Below are 19,489 nucleotides of genomic sequence, written 5' to 3' on the forward strand. Positions count from 1 at the left end.
AAAGAAGCTTTCGGGTAGGAAGCACAGTCTGGTGGCAGTTTAGATTTGGAATGTGTTTTCTTCTCTATCCAGTTCCTTGAGTTCACTCTCCGTGGCATAGCAATGCAGAATTGGACGGCCTCCTTTCTGGAAGCGGTCACCCTTCAGCTGCCTTTTAGCCACCAACAACCTCATGATAAGGTTTGTTCCTCGTTCTACCATTGAAGCCGAAAGCAGCATCCCTGCCCTTCCTCCTCGTTCTCCTTGCTGATTCCCCTCCTTGGTTCCTTTCCTCTTTTTTCTTTCCCTTATTTATTCTTATGGCATTTGTGAAGCACTTATTATGTTCCAGGCACCGTGCTAAGCATTGGAGTGGATACAACCTGATCGGGTTGGACACAGTCCCAGTCCCACCTGGGCCTCACAGCTTTAAAACCCATTTTACAGATGTGGTAACTGAAGCACGAGATAAGTCAAATGACTTGCCAGAGGTCATGCAGCAAAGTGGCAGAGCCATGATTCGAACCCAGTTTCTTCTTACTCCCAGGCCTGTGCTCTAACCGTTAGACAACACTTTCCCTTCTGCCCATCCTCATCTTTTTTTCCCAGTACAGCAATAGACTTCAGTCCCTAAACACTCTACATTCCCACAGCTCCCAACATTGTTATAGCGACTTTTCACAATCCCACTTACTCTTTCCTTCCCTCTCCATTCCTCTTTCCATTCCCATTTCCTTATCCCCACGTGAAATCTTTCACCTCTCTGTACTTGCTGCTTGCTTTCCTCTCAGGACCTCATATTTCATAACCTAATAAAAATGGCTTTAGGTCATCTCTTGCTTCCCTAATGATTGCTCCATGTCCCTGATGTCTTTCCTCCTCTCAGGAGAGGAGAAAGTTATTATAGAGTTGGGCGCAGAATGAAATCCTCAGCCTCCGTCTGACTGAGGCTAAATTCACTGCATGTGGGAGTTTAACCCTAGCCCCAAATCCATCACCTCGTGAATATCAGGCCAGGCAGCGAGAAACAGAGAGGCCCAGTAGAATACCTCTTCTCCCTCCTTCTTAAATGGTGAGCTCCATGCAGGGCAGGGTCCGTGTCCGACCTAGTTAACTTATGCCTACACCAGCACTTAATAAATAACATAAAAAAGAAAAATAGCCTTGAATGAGGGAGAGATGAGGGCCACACTACCCCAGCCCAAGCCTGGCCTTTCTTCACGCTGCCTGGGCTTCCTAGTCAAGGTATGAGGGCCGGCTGGGCCAAGTTCTTCTTTCCATCTTCCTCTTTTTGACCCCCTATATTCTGCCTACTAGAATGGCAACTCCTCGAGGGCAGGGATCATGTCTACCAACCCTATTGTATGGTACTCTCCCAAGGGCTTAGCAAACTGCTCTGCACACGCTGAAGCATTCAATCGATGTCACTGATTAATTACTGAATAAGCATTAAGCACTTATTAAGGGCAGGGCACTGTGCTAAGCACCTGGGAGAATGCAACACAATAATACAACAGAATTAGCAGACATGTTTCCTGCCCATAATGAGCTTACAGCCTAGACGGGGAGATGGATGTTAATATGAATAAATACAAGTGATGGATTGAGCACACCATTCCTATGTTATTTCACCTCATGATTCTCTCTTGAGCCAGTCCAGTGATCTCTTCTTATTCTCCTGGATCAAACCTAACCTGAACAGCTCTAACTGTCTCATCCTTCCTAGAGTTTTCTCTACCGGTCTTGGGGCATCGCCCAGAAGATATCAGAAGAGCCCCAAAGTGAAGAACAACTGTGGACTTGCCTCGAATCCATCAACTGCCAAGAAGCCGTGGAACGTGAGGTGACGGATGGTGCCAGATCCTCTATCAATCGCTCAGTCAGTCCATCAATAGTATTTACCAAGCACTTACTATGCGCAGAGCATATGTGCAGAGCACTGTACTTAGCTCTTGGAGGAGTACAGTGCAACAAAACTAGCTTACAGTCTAGGGGGGTGGGGGAAACAGACGTTAATATGAATAAATAAGGAATTTATAATATATAATTTAAAGATACATACAGAAGTGCTGTGGGACAAATACCAAGTGTCCACAGGTCACTGAAGTGCATAGACCACGCAGAAGGGAGAGTGAGCCTGGGAAAAGAGGGCTTAATTGGGGAAGGCCTCTTGGAGATGTGACTTTAGTAATGCTTTGAAGGTGGAGAGAGTGGTGGTCTGGCGTATATGGAGAGGGCTGGCGTATATGGAGGGGAAGTGAGTTCCAGGCTAGGGAAAAGGGTCAGTGTGGAGATAGACGAGATCGGGGCACAGTGAGTCAGCTGGCATTAGCGGAGCAGAGAGTGTGAGCTGAGCCGGGAAGCAACAGACGATAAGGATTTGTATGTAAGTGCCAAGGGGCTGGAAGCGGAGGGAGGGTCAACGTGTTTAAGGGGAATAAATCCAAGTTGTCCCTTTCTCCAGAGTTGTCTCCCTGACTCTCCAGCCTCCTGATGTCTGTGTTGATTTCACTGAGTCATCTTACATGTCTTTTTCTCAGGGATTTGCCTGTGGAGTGGGATTCTGGGCCTCGGCCGATCTTCACGGGGTGCTATGTGAGCTGAAACGGATGACAATCCTCACTAACAAACTTCACAATGGACAGGAGCTATACTACCTGAAGGCAAAAAAAAAAAATCCTCTTTTTCCTTTCTGATTCATGCCATCGGTCGGAAATGAGAGACTACTGAGGAAGTGAAAGGTCAGGGCTAGCAAGGGAGTTTTGGGAGCTGGCTGCAGAGAGGTTGTTCCTTATCTTGAGTCCCCCACTCATCCCTTCATCCTGCTGCTTTAAGAACAAATCCAGGTGATAGTTTATCCCCTGGAGAGCCATTCCAAGGGCATCCCCAAGGATAAGTGATAGGTCTTTCAAAGTCTGGGGCATAAGAGTAAAGAAACTCATCACAGTGGCAGATAAAGCAACATTGGATGAAGTTGCAAACATTTAGGAAGACAGAAATAGGATTCAAAATTGCCACCGTCGTAGCTTAATGAATAGAGCACGGGCCTCAGGAAGTCAGGAAGTCCTGGGTTCTAATCCCAGTTCCTCCACATGTCTGCTGTGTGACCCTGTGCAAATCGTTTAACTTCTCTAAGCCTCAGTTCCCTCATCTGTAAAATGGGGATTAATAGTGTGAGCCCCATATGGGACAGGGACTGTGTCCAAACTGATTAACTTGTATCTACCCCAGTCCTTTTATGGGAAGGACTTCAAATGACCCACTGAAAAATGAATAAGGAGAAATAGAAATTAATTAGGAGAAGTTAAATTAATTCAAGACAAAAATGAGGTTGGCAGAAAGAAAAGCCCAAATACTAATTAATAACTGTGGTATTTTTTAAGGGCTTATTATGTGCCAGGCACTGTAGTAAGCACTGGCATGGATGCAAGTGTATCTGGTTGGTCACAGTCCCCGTCCCACATGGGGCTCACAGTCTCAATCCCCATTTTACAGATGAGGTAACTGAGGCCCAGAGAAGTGAAGTGACTTGGGCAAGTACAAGTAGAGAGAGGGTGTGAGAGTCTTGGCTTTCCTATATCAAATAGCTATTCACCTGCCTGGAGGCAGAAGATTAAACCAGGATTCTCGAATTCCATCCTTCCTCTCAAGTCCCGTGAGTCCCCGGAATGCTGAGCATTCCATGGATCCCGGGCACGAATAAAATACTCCGGGGAGAAGTGGGAACAAGAGATAATAATAATGATGATGGTATTCGTTAAAAGCTTACTATATGCTAGGTACTGTTCTTGACGTGAGCTCCTCCAGGGCCAGGGCTCTGGAATTCTACTGTAACTGAATCTTCCCCTACAGGATGTATGCTCTCCATCCAATAAGTGCTTAATAAAAACTGATGGAGATGGTAAGATGAAAAGGGAGGGAGCCTCAGAGCAGGAGAGAAAAGAACGATAAGGAAAAGTTGGGCCAAAGAAGGGGTGGGTTTGTAAGGCAGGAAGAGCAAGGGTTGTAGTAGGGCAGGGGCAGGAGTTCTTGATCTGACAGTTTCTTCTGCTCTTTTCATCTGGGATTTCCAGTTGCCCAGCTGTACGGAGATGGTTCAACTCCTTATGCTCTGTTATCAGTATGTAACCCTTCTGACGCCAAATGAGGAACTCCTTCCTGTCATGGAATCTGCAGTTATTGAAGAGATAGTGGAGTGTTATGGCTATGGCCCCAGTGTAAGTAAGCTCATTAAAGCAGGGAAGGTGTCTGCTAATTCTGCTGCACTGTACTCTCCCGAGCCCTTAGTACAGTGTTCTGCACATAGTAAGCACTCAAAAACACCTTTGATTGATCGATCACATCCACACACTCTTTTAAACCAAATCGAGTCAATAATTGCCCATTGTTTTCACAACATCAGAATCCTCCTTTCTGAAGCACCAGTCCCCCTCTCTGGAAAATGCTGGGCTCCCCACACATAGAGAAGCAGCGTGGCTCAGTGGAAAGAACATGGCCTTAGGAGTCGGCCGTGGGTTCTGATCCCGGCTCCGCCACCTATCGGCTGTGTGACTTTGGGCAAGTTACTTGACTTCTCGGTGCCTCGGTTACCTCATCTGTAAAATGGGGATTAAGACTATGAGCCCCAAGTGATTACCCTGTATCTCCCCCAGCGCTTAGAACAGTGCTCGGCACATAGTAAGCGCTTAACAAATACCAACATTATTATCTGAGGACTATTTGCCCATCAGGAGAGCAACTGGGCACCAGAAAGCCCAATCCTCCACAATGATGATCATCAATCAGCGCGGTGGAGAGTTGACAACATTCCAGCTGGGGCAAAATCTGGGTCAGTGCCCAGAAAGCTTCAGGGATGGAAGAAATGCATCCAACCGTTAGTGCCTGAAGGGGCTCAGAGCTAAAGAGCAGAGGACCGGGACCCTTATAAACACCTCCCACCCCAACCTTGCCCCAGGAGGGGAGAGATTGTAACGGGAGGGAGGCAGAAGGAAAGAAGGCAAAGGCCCTTTCCATTTCCAGTCTTCCTAAGCACTTAGTATAGTGCACTGCATTCAGTAAGTGCTCGGCAAATAATAAATACTAATTAATTATTGTAATATTTGTTAAGTGCTTACTATGTGCCAGGCACTGTGCTTCGCACTGGGGCGGACACAAATAAATCTGGTTGGTCACAGTCCCTGTCCCACATGGGGCTCACCGTCTCAATCCCCATTTTGCAGATGAGGCCAGTGAAGCGACTTGCCCGAGGTCACAAAGCAGACAAGTGGCAGAGCGAGATTAGAACCCGTGACCTTCTGACTCCCAGGCCCGTTCTCTGTCCACTATGCCAGGCTCCTCCTAATACTAATTCCATTACTACTACGACTAGTCCTATTACCAAGGTGACCTATTCAAGACACATAGCCACTTGGCGATGCAATGTTGTCGCTCAACAAGCCAACTCATCACATTCGATCCTCTGTAGGATGCGGGTTGCTTAAAAAAATCTTGTCATCTCTCCATTTTGAAATTGGGCTAAACAACTGATCAGCATGGCCATCACTGCATGGAGTGATCACAATCCCTTTGCCAGAGCAATCTCTCAACGTAACCTTAGACTTCAGCTTGGATCCGTGGCCTAGTTTGGTTCACAGTTTGTCTTGGAGGGAGGGAACGGGAAAGCATTGAACAACATTGAACAAACAAGCTCCTTGGAGGACTAGAGGAAAAATAACTTCAGCAATCTTTCTTCTCTCCAGATGGATAGTAACCCTGAAATCCAAAGAGAATTTGTTCGAAGTCTCCTGATAACTGGGAAATTTATGGCTCGGGAAAAAGTCACTTTTTCCAATGTGCAGCTAAGAGAGGGATTGATGAAATACCTGTTGGTGAGTGAGAGTCTTCATTAGAAGGAAGTAAATCTATTCTAAGATCTAGTCAAATATTGTCAAGAGAGAGGTCCACTTGACAAATCTACTGGATATGCAAAAATGTGTGTGTTAGAGAGAGAGAGAAAGAGGGAGAGAGAAGAAATGCCCCTTATACAGTGGATCTTCCTGAGCTATTCTCTGTCTCCGATGAAGACCAGGGAAATAGAATCAAGTTAAAGCAAGAAGGATTGAGGGTAGAATGCAGACAATTGGAGGCAATATAGAAAGAAGGTGAGAACTTCCTCAGTGAAAGGATAAATTCTCATCTGCTTTAAGGGTGATTTTACCGGAAGGCAGGGGGCTGACCCCAGTGGGCTCTCAGACCAAGCAGTGCAGATCTGTGTTTCCATTATCCAGCAATTCTTGTAAATTTATTCTTCCTAGACTCAGGAATGCTATGCTGTCTAGGCTTAAAGGGGAAGCAGCTCTGAAATGCCCACCTCCCCTGAGCCTGCTGGTTAAGAATAGTGTAATAGGGGAATAGTGGGAAGACTTCCCCCTGTCCTCTCTCCACACATACATCCATAAGCACACACCATCTGGGGAGAGTGGAAGGGACTGAAATTGGGCTGGACTTTCACCTGGCCTTGACAGTGGAATAGAAAATACATTACACGATTATTCCACGGAGGTGTTTGCTGGGGTAGTTAGATACAAGCTAATCAGGTTGGACACGGTCCCTGTCCCACACGGGGCTTGCAGTCTTAATCCCCATTTTAAATATGAGATAACTGAGGCACAGAGAATTAGGTGGCTTGTCCAAAGTCCCACAGCAGACGAGTGGCGGAGCTAGGATGAGAACCCAGGTCCTTTCGACACCCTGACCCGTGCTCTTTCCATTAAGCCGCGCTGCTGCCGGAGGCTCATATGATAGGGTTTTAGAGAGATAACTGTGAAGGGTGGGATGGTGCCAGCACATCGGATTCAATTCCGGCCTCTGCATTTTTCAATAATAGGACATTCTGATGGAAGAATCAAATGAGGATCTAAGCTCTCAGATCCTTCCAGATGTCATGATTGCCCTGTCTTACTTGGGGTAAGTACTCTTGTCTTTGCTTATCCACAGAGCCCTCTTTAGGGAAGGAACCAGTGAAACAAGTGCCCTGTATGCTTATGCCCCGGGTGACTCTACATCTCCTGGGGAGTGGGTATCTGAACTGCTGGTGCTGCTGGTGCATGGGGTATTGGGAGGATGAGAACACAGTCTTGTGCCCAGTGCTGAATCTCCAACACTCCCTTGCTCCTCCCTCTCCCTGTCGCTCCGTGGGGTGCCAAGGAGTCCCAACCCAGCTGACCAGGGAGCCTGGGTCCTGGGCTCTTTTTCTTATATTTGTAAAGTATTTACTCTGTGCCAGACACTGTACTAAGCGACGGACAGAGGTAAACAGGTTGGACGCGGTCCATATCCCACATGGGGCTCATAGTCTTAATCCCCTTTTTTTTTTAACAGATGAAGCAACTGAGGCCCAGAGAGGTTAAGTGACTTACTCGAGGTCACATAGCAGACGAGTGGCAGAGCCAGGACTAGAACCCAGATCCCTCTGACTCCCAGACCCGGGCTCTATCCACTATGCCATGGGGATCTTTCGAGGTTCCCAGAACCAGGCTCCTCCCCACAGTCAGAGGGTTACTGGGGAGTTTCTATCATGTGTGGCTTGGGCTATGAGCCCCATATGGGACAGGGACTGTGTCTAACCTGATTATCTTGTATCCACCCCATGGTTTAACACAGTGCTTGGCTCATAGTAAATGCTTAACAAATACCACAATAATCATTGCTGAAAGGGCTAATTGCTCCAGTGCCACCACTCCCTAAGAAAGGCCCTGCCTTTCTTTTCCGACTAGCTTCCCCACCTAAATTCTTTTTTTCTTTTATAGTATTTGGGTAGCACCTACTCTGTGTAAAACACTGCTCACTTGTCAGCTGTGTGACTGTGGGCAGGTCACTTGACTTTTCTGTGCCTCAGTTACCTCATCTGTAAAATGGGGATTAAGACCGTGAGCCTCACGTGGGACAACCAGATGACCCTGTATGTACCCCAGCGCTTAGAACAGTGCTGTGCACATAGTAAGCGCTTAACAAATACCAACATTATTATTCTAAGCACTGGGATAGGTACAAGTTAATTAGGTGAGACACATTCCCTCTCCCGCATGGGGCTCACAGTCTAAGTAGGAGGGAGAACAGATACCTAATCCCCATTTCTTTACAACTGAGGGAACTGAGGCCCAGAGAAGTTAAGTGACATGCCCAAGGCCACACAGCAAGCATTTGGCAGAGCCGGTACTAGAGCTTGGTCCTCTGACTCCCGGGCCGGTGCCTTTCCCCCAGGCCACACTGCTTCCCTTGTATTTCTAGATCCCTGCCTTCCAACTCTTTGGGGTTCTGGATATCACTTCTCCCTTTTTACCTACCTTCACCCCAACTTTCAGCCCAAATGATTACAGTGTTTAGCAGGGCCAATTGCTTATCTAATAAACATCAAATACGGAGAGGAGTCACCCCTTTCACATCTACTTCATTTACCTTTCTACTCTTCTTAAACCTTCACCCTTCCACCGTCATCATCATCATGGTATTTATTGAGCTCTAGTGTGGGCAGAGCACTTCACTAAATGCTTGAGGGAATATAATACAGCGGTGTTGGTAGACACATTACTTGCCCACTACGAAGATGGAAGCAGCGTGGCTCAGTGGAAAGAGCCTGGGCTTGGGAGTCAGAGGTCATGGGTTCGAATCCCGGCTCTGCCACTTGCCAGCTGTGTGACTTTGGGCAAGTCACTTAACTTCTCTGTGCCTCAGTTACCTCATCTGTAAAATGAGGATTAAGACTGTGAGCCCCAGGTGGGGCAAGCTGATCGCCTTCTATCCTCCCAGTGCTTAGGACAGTGCTTTGCACATAGTAAGCGCTTAACAAATACCACCATTATTCTAGTCTCTGGAATTTTTCAGATCTATTCTCTTTCCGTTTCTGTTTTAGTACTCCTACTACAACCCAGCCTTCACATTCCACTCCTCTAATGCCAACCTACTCACTCTACCTTGATCTCATCTAACTCATTGCCAACCTCTCACCCACAAGCCACCTCTGGCCCGGAACGCTCTCTTTCTTCATATTCGACAGATAATTACTATCCCCAGGTTCAAAGCTTTATTGAAGGCTCATCTCCTCCAAGAGGCCTTCCCTGACTAAGATCTCATTTCCTTTTCTCCACACCTTCTGTGTCACCCTGATCTCTTCTCTTAATTCACGACCCCACCCAGCCCCACAGCACTAATGTTCATATACGTAATTTATTTATTTGTAATAAAATCTGTCTCCCCCTCTAGATTGTAAACTCACTATGGGCAGGGAATGTGTCTGTTATGTTGTTCTATTGTACTTTCCCAAGTGATCTGTTGAGTGTACTGCACATAGTAAGCGCTCAATAAATAATATCGATTAATTTATACCATAGCCGGGCCACGTTGCCTTTCAGTTCCATTTGCTCCCTGGACTGAGAGTTTCCTCCTGTCTGCTTCATGCTTCTAAGAAAACTAAGGATAACTCTGAGCAGCATGAAGCGAAATAGAAGATTGTCACTTATCTAGTGAATGGGGGCAGTACAGTAAGTCAAACTGGATTATTCACAGGAGATTTTTTTTAAAAAATTCTCCAGAAAAATTTCCACTTCTACTTTTCTGTGGTCAGTTTAGGCCAGGGACAATGGTTTTGCTTCCAATTGCGTTGAGTAACGTAGAACAGATGACATATGCTGCCGTACCCTTATTAATGCTCTTAATTGGTTTTGTGAAAACAGAATGATTAAGCCAAAGAGCACTAGACATAGTTTCATGTCCTTTAGGAAGTAATGTGAAATGCATGAATGTGTTCCCATGGTCCCAAAATAGAAATGTTAAGACAGTGATGAAAAACACAATACCTACACAATCAAATGGGAATGTAAAAATGTTCTATCAATAAAATAATTTGAACTAGATTTTTTTATGTGTATATAAGTAAATAGTAAGAAGCAGCATGGCATAAAAGATAGAGCAAGGGCCTGGGAGTCAGAAGGTTGTGCGTTCTAATGTCAGATTTGCTACTGTGTCTGCTGTTTGACCTTGGGCAAGTTGCTTCACTTCTCTGGGCCTCAATTCCCTCATCTATATAATGGGGATTAAGACTGTGAGCCCCATGTGGGAAAGGGACCGTGTCCAACCCGATTAGCTTGTATCCACCTCAGTGCTTAGTAATTATAATAAGTGTGGTATTTGTTAAGCACTTACTGTGTGCCAGGCACCGTAGTAAGCCATGCTGTTTCTTGGTGCCCGGTACACAATTAGTGCATAACAAATACCACATTTATTATTATTTTTATGGATAAATTCTTGACTTTCAAAATGTTTTCTTTCACATCCTCCTCAGCAAGAAAACACTTTGTGCCAAGATGGCAGATATCTACTGTTTTCTCTTCTAAATAGATCAGCCATTATGTAATGTTAAAATTGATTTTGTTTTTTTCACACATTATGCATCCCAGTGAAAAGACTGTAGAAGATGAGAAAGCAGCGGAACAGCGATCCTGGGATCTGTCATTTCCCAGCCCTCCTGGCGGTATTCCCAGAAACACAGGCCCCTCCCCCACCAGCCAGGAGGTCTGTGGAGGGCTTCTTCCACATGTGATGACAAGAAATTTTGTAGTATTATCTCCAAGAGAAAGATAACTCTTAGAAATTCTGGTCTGAAAAGAATCTATCCTGAAAGAGCACTAAAAGGAGAGTGTTACAACAGGAGATAGCTGTATATCCAAATTCCAGATTAGGACAATGACCAAATTTTTCCAAACTATTTTGAGTAATCTTTATGGTTTCTTAATTCTACTCAGGTGAGGAGGGATTAGGGGACTTGTGTGAACTCTTGGTCTCAGGAAAGAACAATTAAAGTGAGGGAATCATGACTCCTGGGAAGAAATCTCCAGAGTTGCCTTATTCCCTGTTTTCCCTAATAGTGCTTCAAACTAGCCTCTTATGGTCCATTCATTCATTCATTCATTCAATCGTATTTATTGAGAGCTAACTGTGTGCAGAGCGCTTTCATTCCTGTGCCGTCAGGGAACTGGACCCTCCATTGACTGAAGAAATGAACAACTTGCTCATCAGCTCCTGCTTTAGGAGAATAATCTCTCTCCCACTCTTTGGACACGACTTTCTGAAGTCAGGGATCCCAAACCCCCTGAAGGTGAGCTTCTGATATGAAGAACTCTTAAGCACCCCACCAAACCAATCCATCCCCGCTCCAGTCATCAACCCAAACTTTTTCTGCCTTAGCTTTGAGAGGCCCCTTCTCTTTCAAGAGCTCCTTTTCCAGACTCGCTGCTTGTACGAGCCTCAGCTCACCGGAATGCACTTGTGTTGATTTCAGTCTCTATACCAGAAAACCTTTGAGTCTTTGGATAACGTCATCTTGACCGTCTTGGAGAAGCAGCCAACCCCAGAAAATATGTTTGGGATATTCCAAGTAAGAAGGCAAAGGAAGAACCATCGATCAATCCATCAGTGCTATTTCCTTAGCACCTACTGTGTGCAGAGCACTGTTCTAAACGAATGGAGGAGTAAAATACAACAGAGTTGGTAAACACCCTGCCCACAGACAGCTTACGGTCTAGAGACAGGGACAGACGTTAGAATCAATTCCGGACAGGGACATCAGTGATGTGGGGCTGAGGGCGGAGGAAATATCAAGTGCTTAATATCAAGAGGAAAGGTGACAAGAAGGGAAAGGGAGTAGGGTAAATGAAGGCTTAGGCAGGAAGGGCCTCCTGGAGGAGGCATGATTTTAAAAAGGCTTTGGAGATGGGGGAGTGGTGGTCTGTCAGACATGAACGGGGAAGGATGGTAGGAGGGGGCATGTGTGGCTTCTTTTAGAGCCAGAGGCTTGACATTGATGATATCTGTGAAAGCATATCTTCTCTTGTCCTCATTTAGCACCTTTCAGAATGGTTGACCTCAAAAAGAGCTTACGAACGCATAAGAGCGATGAAGTTGAGCCAGCTGCTTTTCTCTTTCTACAACTCTTCCGAAGTGAGTCATGCATTTTTTTGTTTGTTTTTGAGGGGAGGGAGGTGGGGGGGGGGTGGCAGGAGTCTCTGCCGGTGGTGGAGAAGAACCACTTGGCATTCCCGGGAGAGGTCCAAAAATCCTTGGGATTGTTAGGCGTCTCCTGTATATTGGAGTGGTCCAACTGTGGAGACCTTCCATCCCTGCGGAATCTGTACCTTCCTGGGTCACAAGAGTTCAGACACGACAGCTCTGTGGCTCCTTTCCAAGACAAAGCTACTTCTAACTCAGAGACACCTGAGATGGAAGGGCAGTGAACCCCACCCCCCTAAAAATCCCATCTGTAGAGGGAAATTCCAGCAGGGTCATCACCCCCTAGTCTGTTGTCTCTGGTAAGAAGAGTTGTTGAAGAATCCTGTCCTATTTAACCAAAGTCAAGGAATTTTGTTTTTGCTGTTATGCTGATCCTTCTGCGTGTCCCATAACTAATAATAATAATAATGGTGGTATTTGTTAAGTGCTTACTATGTGCAAAGCACTGTTCTAAGCGCTGGGAGGATACAGGGTGATCAGATTGTCCCACTTGGGGCTCAACAGTTTTAATCCCCATTTTACAGATGAGGTATCTGAGGCACAGAGAAGTTAAGTGACTTGCCCAAAGTCACACGGCTGGCAAGCAGCAGAGCCGGTATTAGAACCCATGACCTCTGACTCCCAAGCCCGGGCTCTTTCCACTGAGCCACGCTGCTTCTCTTCCAGAGCTGTGCCTATCCAGTCAGTCAATCGTATTTATTGAGCACTTACTTTGCAGAACTTTGTATTAAGTGCTTGGGAGAGTACAATACAACAAACAGACACATTCCCTGCTCACAACAATCTTAAAGTCTAGAGGGGAAGACAGACATTAATGTAAATAAATAATCCAGGACTCAGCAGATATTAGGGATGGTCCTTTCTGAGTTTAGTAACAATCAATCAGTGGTATTTACTGAGCGCTTACTAGGTGCAAAGCACTGTATTAAGTGCTTGGGAGAGCACAATACAACAGAACTAGCTGTGGGTAAGGGAGTGTGTAGAGGTCAGGGTTGAAGGATGGACTGATGCTTATTCCTTAAAGCACATTCTCCCTGGACCGAGATATTGCTTCCAAAAGTCAACTTAGTTTGTACCAACCTAATCTCCAGGCCCAGTTGGTTCAGATGCTCATGAAGAAAGGTTCCTCCTGCACAACTAATCGTGGGGTCAAGAAGTGAACGCTGCATTTCACCCTGCAGTTCACCCTGATCATGTCAGGTTGACTCCTCTTACATAATGTCTGAATTAGGGACATAAACACTTAATTAGCACTACTATGATTTGTTGTTTGTTTTTTATATATGGCATTTTGTTAAGCATTTACTGTGTGCCAGGCACGGTACTACTTGCTGGGATAGCTACAGGTTAATCAGGTCGGACACAGTCCCTGTCCCACGTAAAACTCACAGTCTTAATCCCTATTTTACAGATGAAGTAACTGAGGCCCAAAGAAGTGAAGCGATTTACCCAAGGCCACCCAGCAGGCAGGTGGTAGTCAGAATTAGAACCCAGGTCCTCTGACTCCTAAACCCGTGCTCTTTCCGCTGGGCCACCATTATAATCGCATGTATTCAATACTTTCTTTGCTACCAAGAAATTCTCTAGAAGTGTTGACTTCCAGCTCTGAACCTAGCTGTAAAACTAGAAGGGGAGAGGGACAGATTTCCCAGGGTAGTAGAAGCAGAAATACGACAGGAAGACTTTTTCAAGTTCCCCGTACGGAGCAGTGTCATGATTGATTTGAGACAGACACTTGGCATGCTCCTCCCTTTCCTTAGAAGACCAGGAAAGCAGCCTGGCCTAGTGCTCTCCTGCAGAAAGCTGTTTCACTGAGTACCCCCGGGTAATTATTAATCACCCACATTGAGGCACTGATGCTCTCTTCCCGGCGTTCCTACAGAAACGAGCCACATATAATTGCCAGAGAGAGCCATGCGTTTATGCATCAAAGCGGGCATATTATTTCGGCATTTCTGAAAACCTTTGCAGTTTGAGATCAAACATTTAGAAATGTCTTGCTGAAGAATGAGGGGTCACGGCCCGATGGAAAGAGCACAGGCCTGGGAGTCGGCGAATCTCGGTTCTAATCCCAGCTCTGCCACTTGCCCACTTGAATGACCTTGGGTGAGTCACTTGATTTACATGTGCCACCGTTTCCTCATTTGTAAAATGGGGATTGAAAGTGTGAGCCTCATATGGGAAAGGGTCAGCGTCCAACTTGATTAACTTGTATCTACCTCAGTGTTTACAATAGTGTTTGACACATAGTAAGTGCTAAACAGGTGCTAATATTATTATTAAAAATTATAATACTAATTATAATAATAAACACTTTACAGTTATTATTATTTGGAAATATTTAACCTGCATGGGAAATCACAACTCATCCACGGTTTTTTGTCCCACGCAATTTAGGAAAAGAAATTCCTGCCACACCTGGGCTTCTTTTTTGGCATCCTGGTTCCACGGTGCTTTGACCAGGTGACCGCTATCCACAAGTGGGCAACCGGCACCCTCCTCTCAATCCTCCAGGAGAATCAGGGCCACAGAGTGGGTAAGATGCCAAGGGCGAACCTGAAACCCACCCACGATTACCCTTTCTATCTCTCATAGAGCCGCAATGCTGATTTCAACTCTTGGAATGACCCAAGGAAGAGGAATCAGATTAGCTAAAATGATGAAAGTTCTACAGAACTTAATTGATCGGGGCAAACTGGAACTGGGAAATTAGTGACACATGACTCCACCCCTCTCTCATTTGGGGAATCTAAAAATGCCAGGGGTGGCTAGCGGTGTCTCTGATTTCCTCTGTCTTAATTTACCATCCTGGCAATTCTGAAGGCAGATAAGAAAGGATCTTTCCCAGTCCCAGAGGCAGCCATTGATTGGAACACGGCCAATTGACCTGCTTCTGTAGAAAGAAGAGAGAAAGAGCCTTTAACTCAAATTCTTCTAACATAGCTCTACCGTCACTCATCCTCCTCTACCAGTTTGCCCAATTTACACCATTTCATTTGGGGTTAATATCCATTTTCCTTTAGGGGGACCTCAGCCGAGCCTAACCAAAGGGAAACAGCCTGGCAGAGTGGATAGAGCATGGGCCTGGGAATCAGAAGGTCATGGGTTCTAATTCTGGTTCTGCCACATGTCTGCTGCGTGGCCTTGGGCAAATCACATCTCTGTGTCTCAGTTACCTCAGCTGTAAAATGGGGATTAAGATTGTAAGCCCCACTGGGGACAGAGACTGCATTCAAATTGATAGCCTCGTATCTACCCTAGTGCTTAGAACAGCGCTTGGCACAAAGTAAGCGCTTAACAAATACCATCATTATTATTTAAACTAGGAAGGAGTTCTAGGCAAAGGAAGAGCATGAGCAAGAGGTGGGCATCAGGAGGAAAGGCACCGAGGTACAGTGAATAGGTTACTCTAAATCAAAGTGAGCTGGAATGTAGTGGGAGAGGAATGAGGATAAGCAGAAGGAAGAAAGGTGAGTAAGTATCTTAAACTTACTCCAGGAATTTCTCCTTAATGCCAAGAGTGATGGGTTTATGAGGAGTGGGAAGATGGGTGCAGAAAATCATTTTTCTTAATGGTCCTGGCAGCAAAGTGAAGCATGGGGACTGGAGGTGGACTGGAGGGGGACTGGAAGGGGACTGGGGGGGTGGGGTTGCCATTTGGAGGCAGGGAGTCCACTGAGGAGACCGATGCAGTAGGAAGGCCGGGTTATGATGGAAGGGCCTGGACTAAAACGGTGATGGAAGAGAAAAGTAAAATATAACGTGGGTATGCCAAAGTGATTACTTTATGCCAAGCACTGTATTGAGCACTGGGGTAGATATAAGGTAATCAGGTTGGACATAGTCTGTGTCCCACATAGGGCTCACAGTCTTAGTCCCCATTTTACAGATGAAGAATCTCAGGCTCAGAGAAGTTATGTGTCTTGCCCAAGGCGATACAGCAGATACGCGGCAGAGCCGGAAGTGGAACCTAAGTCTTTCGGACTTCCAGGCTTGTTCTCTGTTCAGTAGGCCATGATGCTCGTCAGCTTCATTTGAAGGAAACAACAAGCGTATAGATAGAGAGATAGCTAATTCTGCTTGCTGCTCCCTGCTGACAGTCCTGTAGCCAGTACCCAAGTCCACATTCCCTTCTATAGTCATGAGCTCACAAGGATAGTTTTACACTCTTGTCTTGTCACGATGTCGAGTCGTCTCCTAACCATAATGATGCCATGGACACATCTCTTCCAGAGTGCTCCACCTCCATCTGTAATTATTCTGATAGTGTATCCATAGTTTTCTGGGTAAAAATATGGAAGTGGTTTACCATTATCTCCTTCCCCCCAGGCAACTTGAGCCTCCACCCTTGACTCTCTCCCATGCCTCCGCTGCTCAGCACAAGTGAATTTTGACTCGTAGCAGATTCCTTCTACTCATTAGCCACTTCCCAAACTAGGAGTGGAATGGATATGCCTCTGCTTGACTCTCCCTCCCATAGTCAAAGCTGGGAGAGTACTGGAAACTCTACTAGTTATATTATTGGGGTAGAGGAACCCCATTTTCCCAGGAGCTCCTGTTTCCTGAATTACACCAGTGGAAGGCATGGAGGTCAAATAAAATAAAAACAAATATCAAAAGGGAGATAGTGCACTGGAATGGTGTAGCTGAGTAAAGAACATTTTAAATGCCATTGTTTTCTCCTATAGGCTACTTGGAAGGCAAGGCAGATGAGTCTGAACTGAAACCTAGAGCTTCACACTGGACTCTTAATACTCCTCACTTCAGGCCTTCTGACTTAGCATGGGTGAGGACCGAAAACTGAACGTGAGAACTGGATCTCCCTGGGAGAAGGTTTGGGTTGGGGTAATTCAGTAAGTTTGCTTCTAAAAGCCCTCTCTGATGGGGAGGAAATTGGACAACATTCCGCACTTTCCCCAATCCACAGCCCTCTGAAAGCTGGGAAGTTATTTTGTATCTAGGACCTCCCTTGGTCTCTCCAAGGATCCATAACAAAATGTTTTTTGGAGATGGGCTGCTGGCAGCAAAATCTTCCTAGCTGGGCTGGTGTGATTCAGAAACAGCATGGTCTAGGGACAGAGCACAGACCTGGGAGTCAGAAGGACTTGTCTGCTTGTGTGTGTCTGCTACGTCCAACCTGATTAACTTGTCTCTACCCCAGCGCTTAGTACAGTGCCTGGAGCTAACCAAATACCATTAAAAAAGAAGCAGGGAGGCAGGAGGGAGAAACAGAGAAGGAAAGAATGGCAGAGCTTCTTCCTGTCCTTCTCCACCCCAACTGCCCTACTCTTCAGAAGGCCATCATCTCGGCTCTCTGGTCACATGATCCAACAGCAATGGCAACAGCAGGAAACCAAAGGACTTTTTGCCTTGTCCCAAATATTCCGTCTCCACCGAAGGTGATTACCATTTTGGGAAACTTTACCAAGAGCACCACACAAGGAGCAGAGAGCACCTAAGCCCCGCTTTGGGCTCTAATAGAGTGGGAACGTGGGTAAGACCTGTGCGGAATCCCAGGATACCCTGGGGTTTTCCCAAAAAAATTTGAGTCCTTTTAGCCTTGCTATACCCAAGGCCAAAACTCACCTACAACACAAGCCTGGCCTAGTGGAAAGAGTACAGGCCTGGGAATCGGAGGACCTGGGTTCTAATCCTAGTTCTGTTACTTGTCTGCTGTGTGACCTTGGGAGAGTTACTTCACTTCCCTGTGCCACAGTTTCCTTGGTAAAATGGGATTCAATACCTAACCAGCCACTAAACCCCAAGTGAGGCAGGAAATGTGTCCGGCCTGATTATTTCATGCCTTCCCAACTGCTTAGAACAGAGCTTGGCACATGGTAATGCTTAGCAAATACCACTATTATGGTTATTGTTATTCACAATGGTAATAATAATTTTTAAAAATAAATCGGTGGCATTTATTGAGCGCTTACTCTGCGCAGAGCATTGATTCCTTCAATCGTATATATTGAGCGCTTACTGGATGCAAAGCGCTGAACTAAGCACTTGGGAGAATTCAATACAACAGAGCTGGTAGATGCTTTCCCTGCTCCCAGTAAGCTTACAGTCTAGAATCTACAGGCATTAATATAAATAAATAATTTACAGATGTACATAAGTTCTGTGGGGCTGAGGGTGGGGTAAATACCAAGTGCCCAAGGGCACTTTGCACATCCAAGTGCAAAGATGATGAAGAAGGGAGCGAAAGTCGGAGAAGGGAGGGTTTAATTGGATAAGGCCTCTTGGCAGAGATGTGACCTTAATAAAGCTTTAATAATAATTTGCCATTTAGTACAAGTACTCTGTACACGGTAACTACTCAATAAACACCATTAATGTATCGATAGTTTGTTTTCAAGATCGAAACCCTCCATATCCATACAGTAGTACTTGTAATAGTAAGAATATTTATTGAGCATCCACTTTTTTATTGGTATTTGTTAAGTGCTTGCTATGTATCAAGCACCATTCTAACTGTTGGAGGAGATACAAGTTAATCAGATGGGACACAGATCCTGTTCAGATGGGACTCACAGTCAAGAAGGAGAGAGAATAGTTATTGAAACCCCACTTCACATTTGAAAAAACTGAGGCACAGAGAATTGAGTGACTTGCCCAAGGTCACAAAGCAGACATCTGGCGGAGCCAGGATTAGAAGCCGGGTCCTCTGACTCCAAGGCCCATGCTTTATCCATTAGGCCATGCTGTTTCACACACTTGGGGCAATGCTCGATATTAAGTGCTTGGAAATTACAAAAAAAAAGAATCCACACTTTATCTGCTTCTAAGGAGCTTACACTGCTCTGGACTTTAATTTTGGTTTAATGATAAGTTGCCGTCAAACTTACCATTAAGTATAGTCCATGGACGTGTGATTGCAGGTCACTATTTCAGTCATTAATTACAGCCTGGAGTGAGGCTGCTTGCTCTCCATTCGACCCTGCTAGAAATGAGATCACAGAGTGTGAAAGAGCATAAAGTTTAAGTCATGAAAATGATCACCACTGAAAGCCGGCTTATTTAGTTTGTAGAGAATACTGTAGATATTAATGCAAAAATGGAAAAAGTGTCCCGGGAAGCTGTCTTCATTCATTGAAGAGTATCTATTAAACACCTATAGCTATTAAACACCTATCCGGGGGGAAGAACTTGGGAGAGTATCATAAAAGCTATACCCACTACATGTTCAACATATGTCGTCTCGACTCACGGGGAGCTGACTGTCCAATGGTCACTCCGACCGCCCGGTCCTCAGGACCTTTGTAGAATTGTGTTTCCTTTTTCTGAAGCTCATCTGTGAGCAACTTCCTTCCATGGAGCTCATGCCTTTCCTGCTGACCGCCTTGGATGGAGTGGATGAAGACGTGACCTTGTCGGGCTCCATCGTCGCCTTATTGAGGGGTGTGATGCACATCACTGGCACCAGACTCAAAGATGAGGTAACAGTAATAATAATAATCATGGTACT

At 45.6% G+C, this 19,489-nt stretch overlaps 1 protein-coding gene across 5 annotated transcripts in view; it reads left to right on the plus strand.

The window, feature by feature from the left end:
- Positions 1 to 19,489, plus strand: part of LOC103170172 (maestro heat-like repeat-containing protein family member 1) — a 59,431-nt gene that overhangs the window by 19,203 nt on the left and 20,739 nt on the right. For 4 of the 5 annotated variants that reach the window (XM_029071958.2, XM_039913119.1, XM_039913120.1 and 1 more), the window contains 12 exons: positions 73 to 180; positions 1,706 to 1,822; positions 2,520 to 2,642; positions 4,053 to 4,196; positions 5,718 to 5,846; positions 6,845 to 6,924; positions 10,984 to 11,110; positions 11,294 to 11,389; positions 11,857 to 11,952; positions 14,419 to 14,557; positions 16,710 to 16,807; positions 19,311 to 19,460. In XM_029071958.2, the coding sequence (XP_028927791.1) occupies positions 73 to 180; positions 1,706 to 1,822; positions 2,520 to 2,642; positions 4,053 to 4,196; positions 5,718 to 5,846; positions 6,845 to 6,924; positions 10,984 to 11,110; positions 11,294 to 11,389; positions 11,857 to 11,952; positions 14,419 to 14,557; positions 16,710 to 16,807; positions 19,311 to 19,460 (1,407 nt within the window). The remainder of the gene's footprint in view (positions 1 to 72; positions 181 to 1,705; positions 1,823 to 2,519; positions 2,643 to 4,052; positions 4,197 to 5,717; positions 5,847 to 6,844; positions 6,925 to 10,983; positions 11,111 to 11,293; positions 11,390 to 11,856; positions 11,953 to 14,418; positions 14,558 to 16,709; positions 16,808 to 19,310; positions 19,461 to 19,489) is intronic. The other variant, XM_029071959.2, reaches the window with a different exon arrangement.

Source organism: Ornithorhynchus anatinus, chromosome 9 (genome assembly GCF_004115215.2).
Source record: "Ornithorhynchus anatinus isolate Pmale09 chromosome 9, mOrnAna1.pri.v4, whole genome shotgun sequence".
NCBI lineage: Eukaryota > Metazoa > Chordata > Mammalia > Monotremata > Ornithorhynchidae > Ornithorhynchus > Ornithorhynchus anatinus.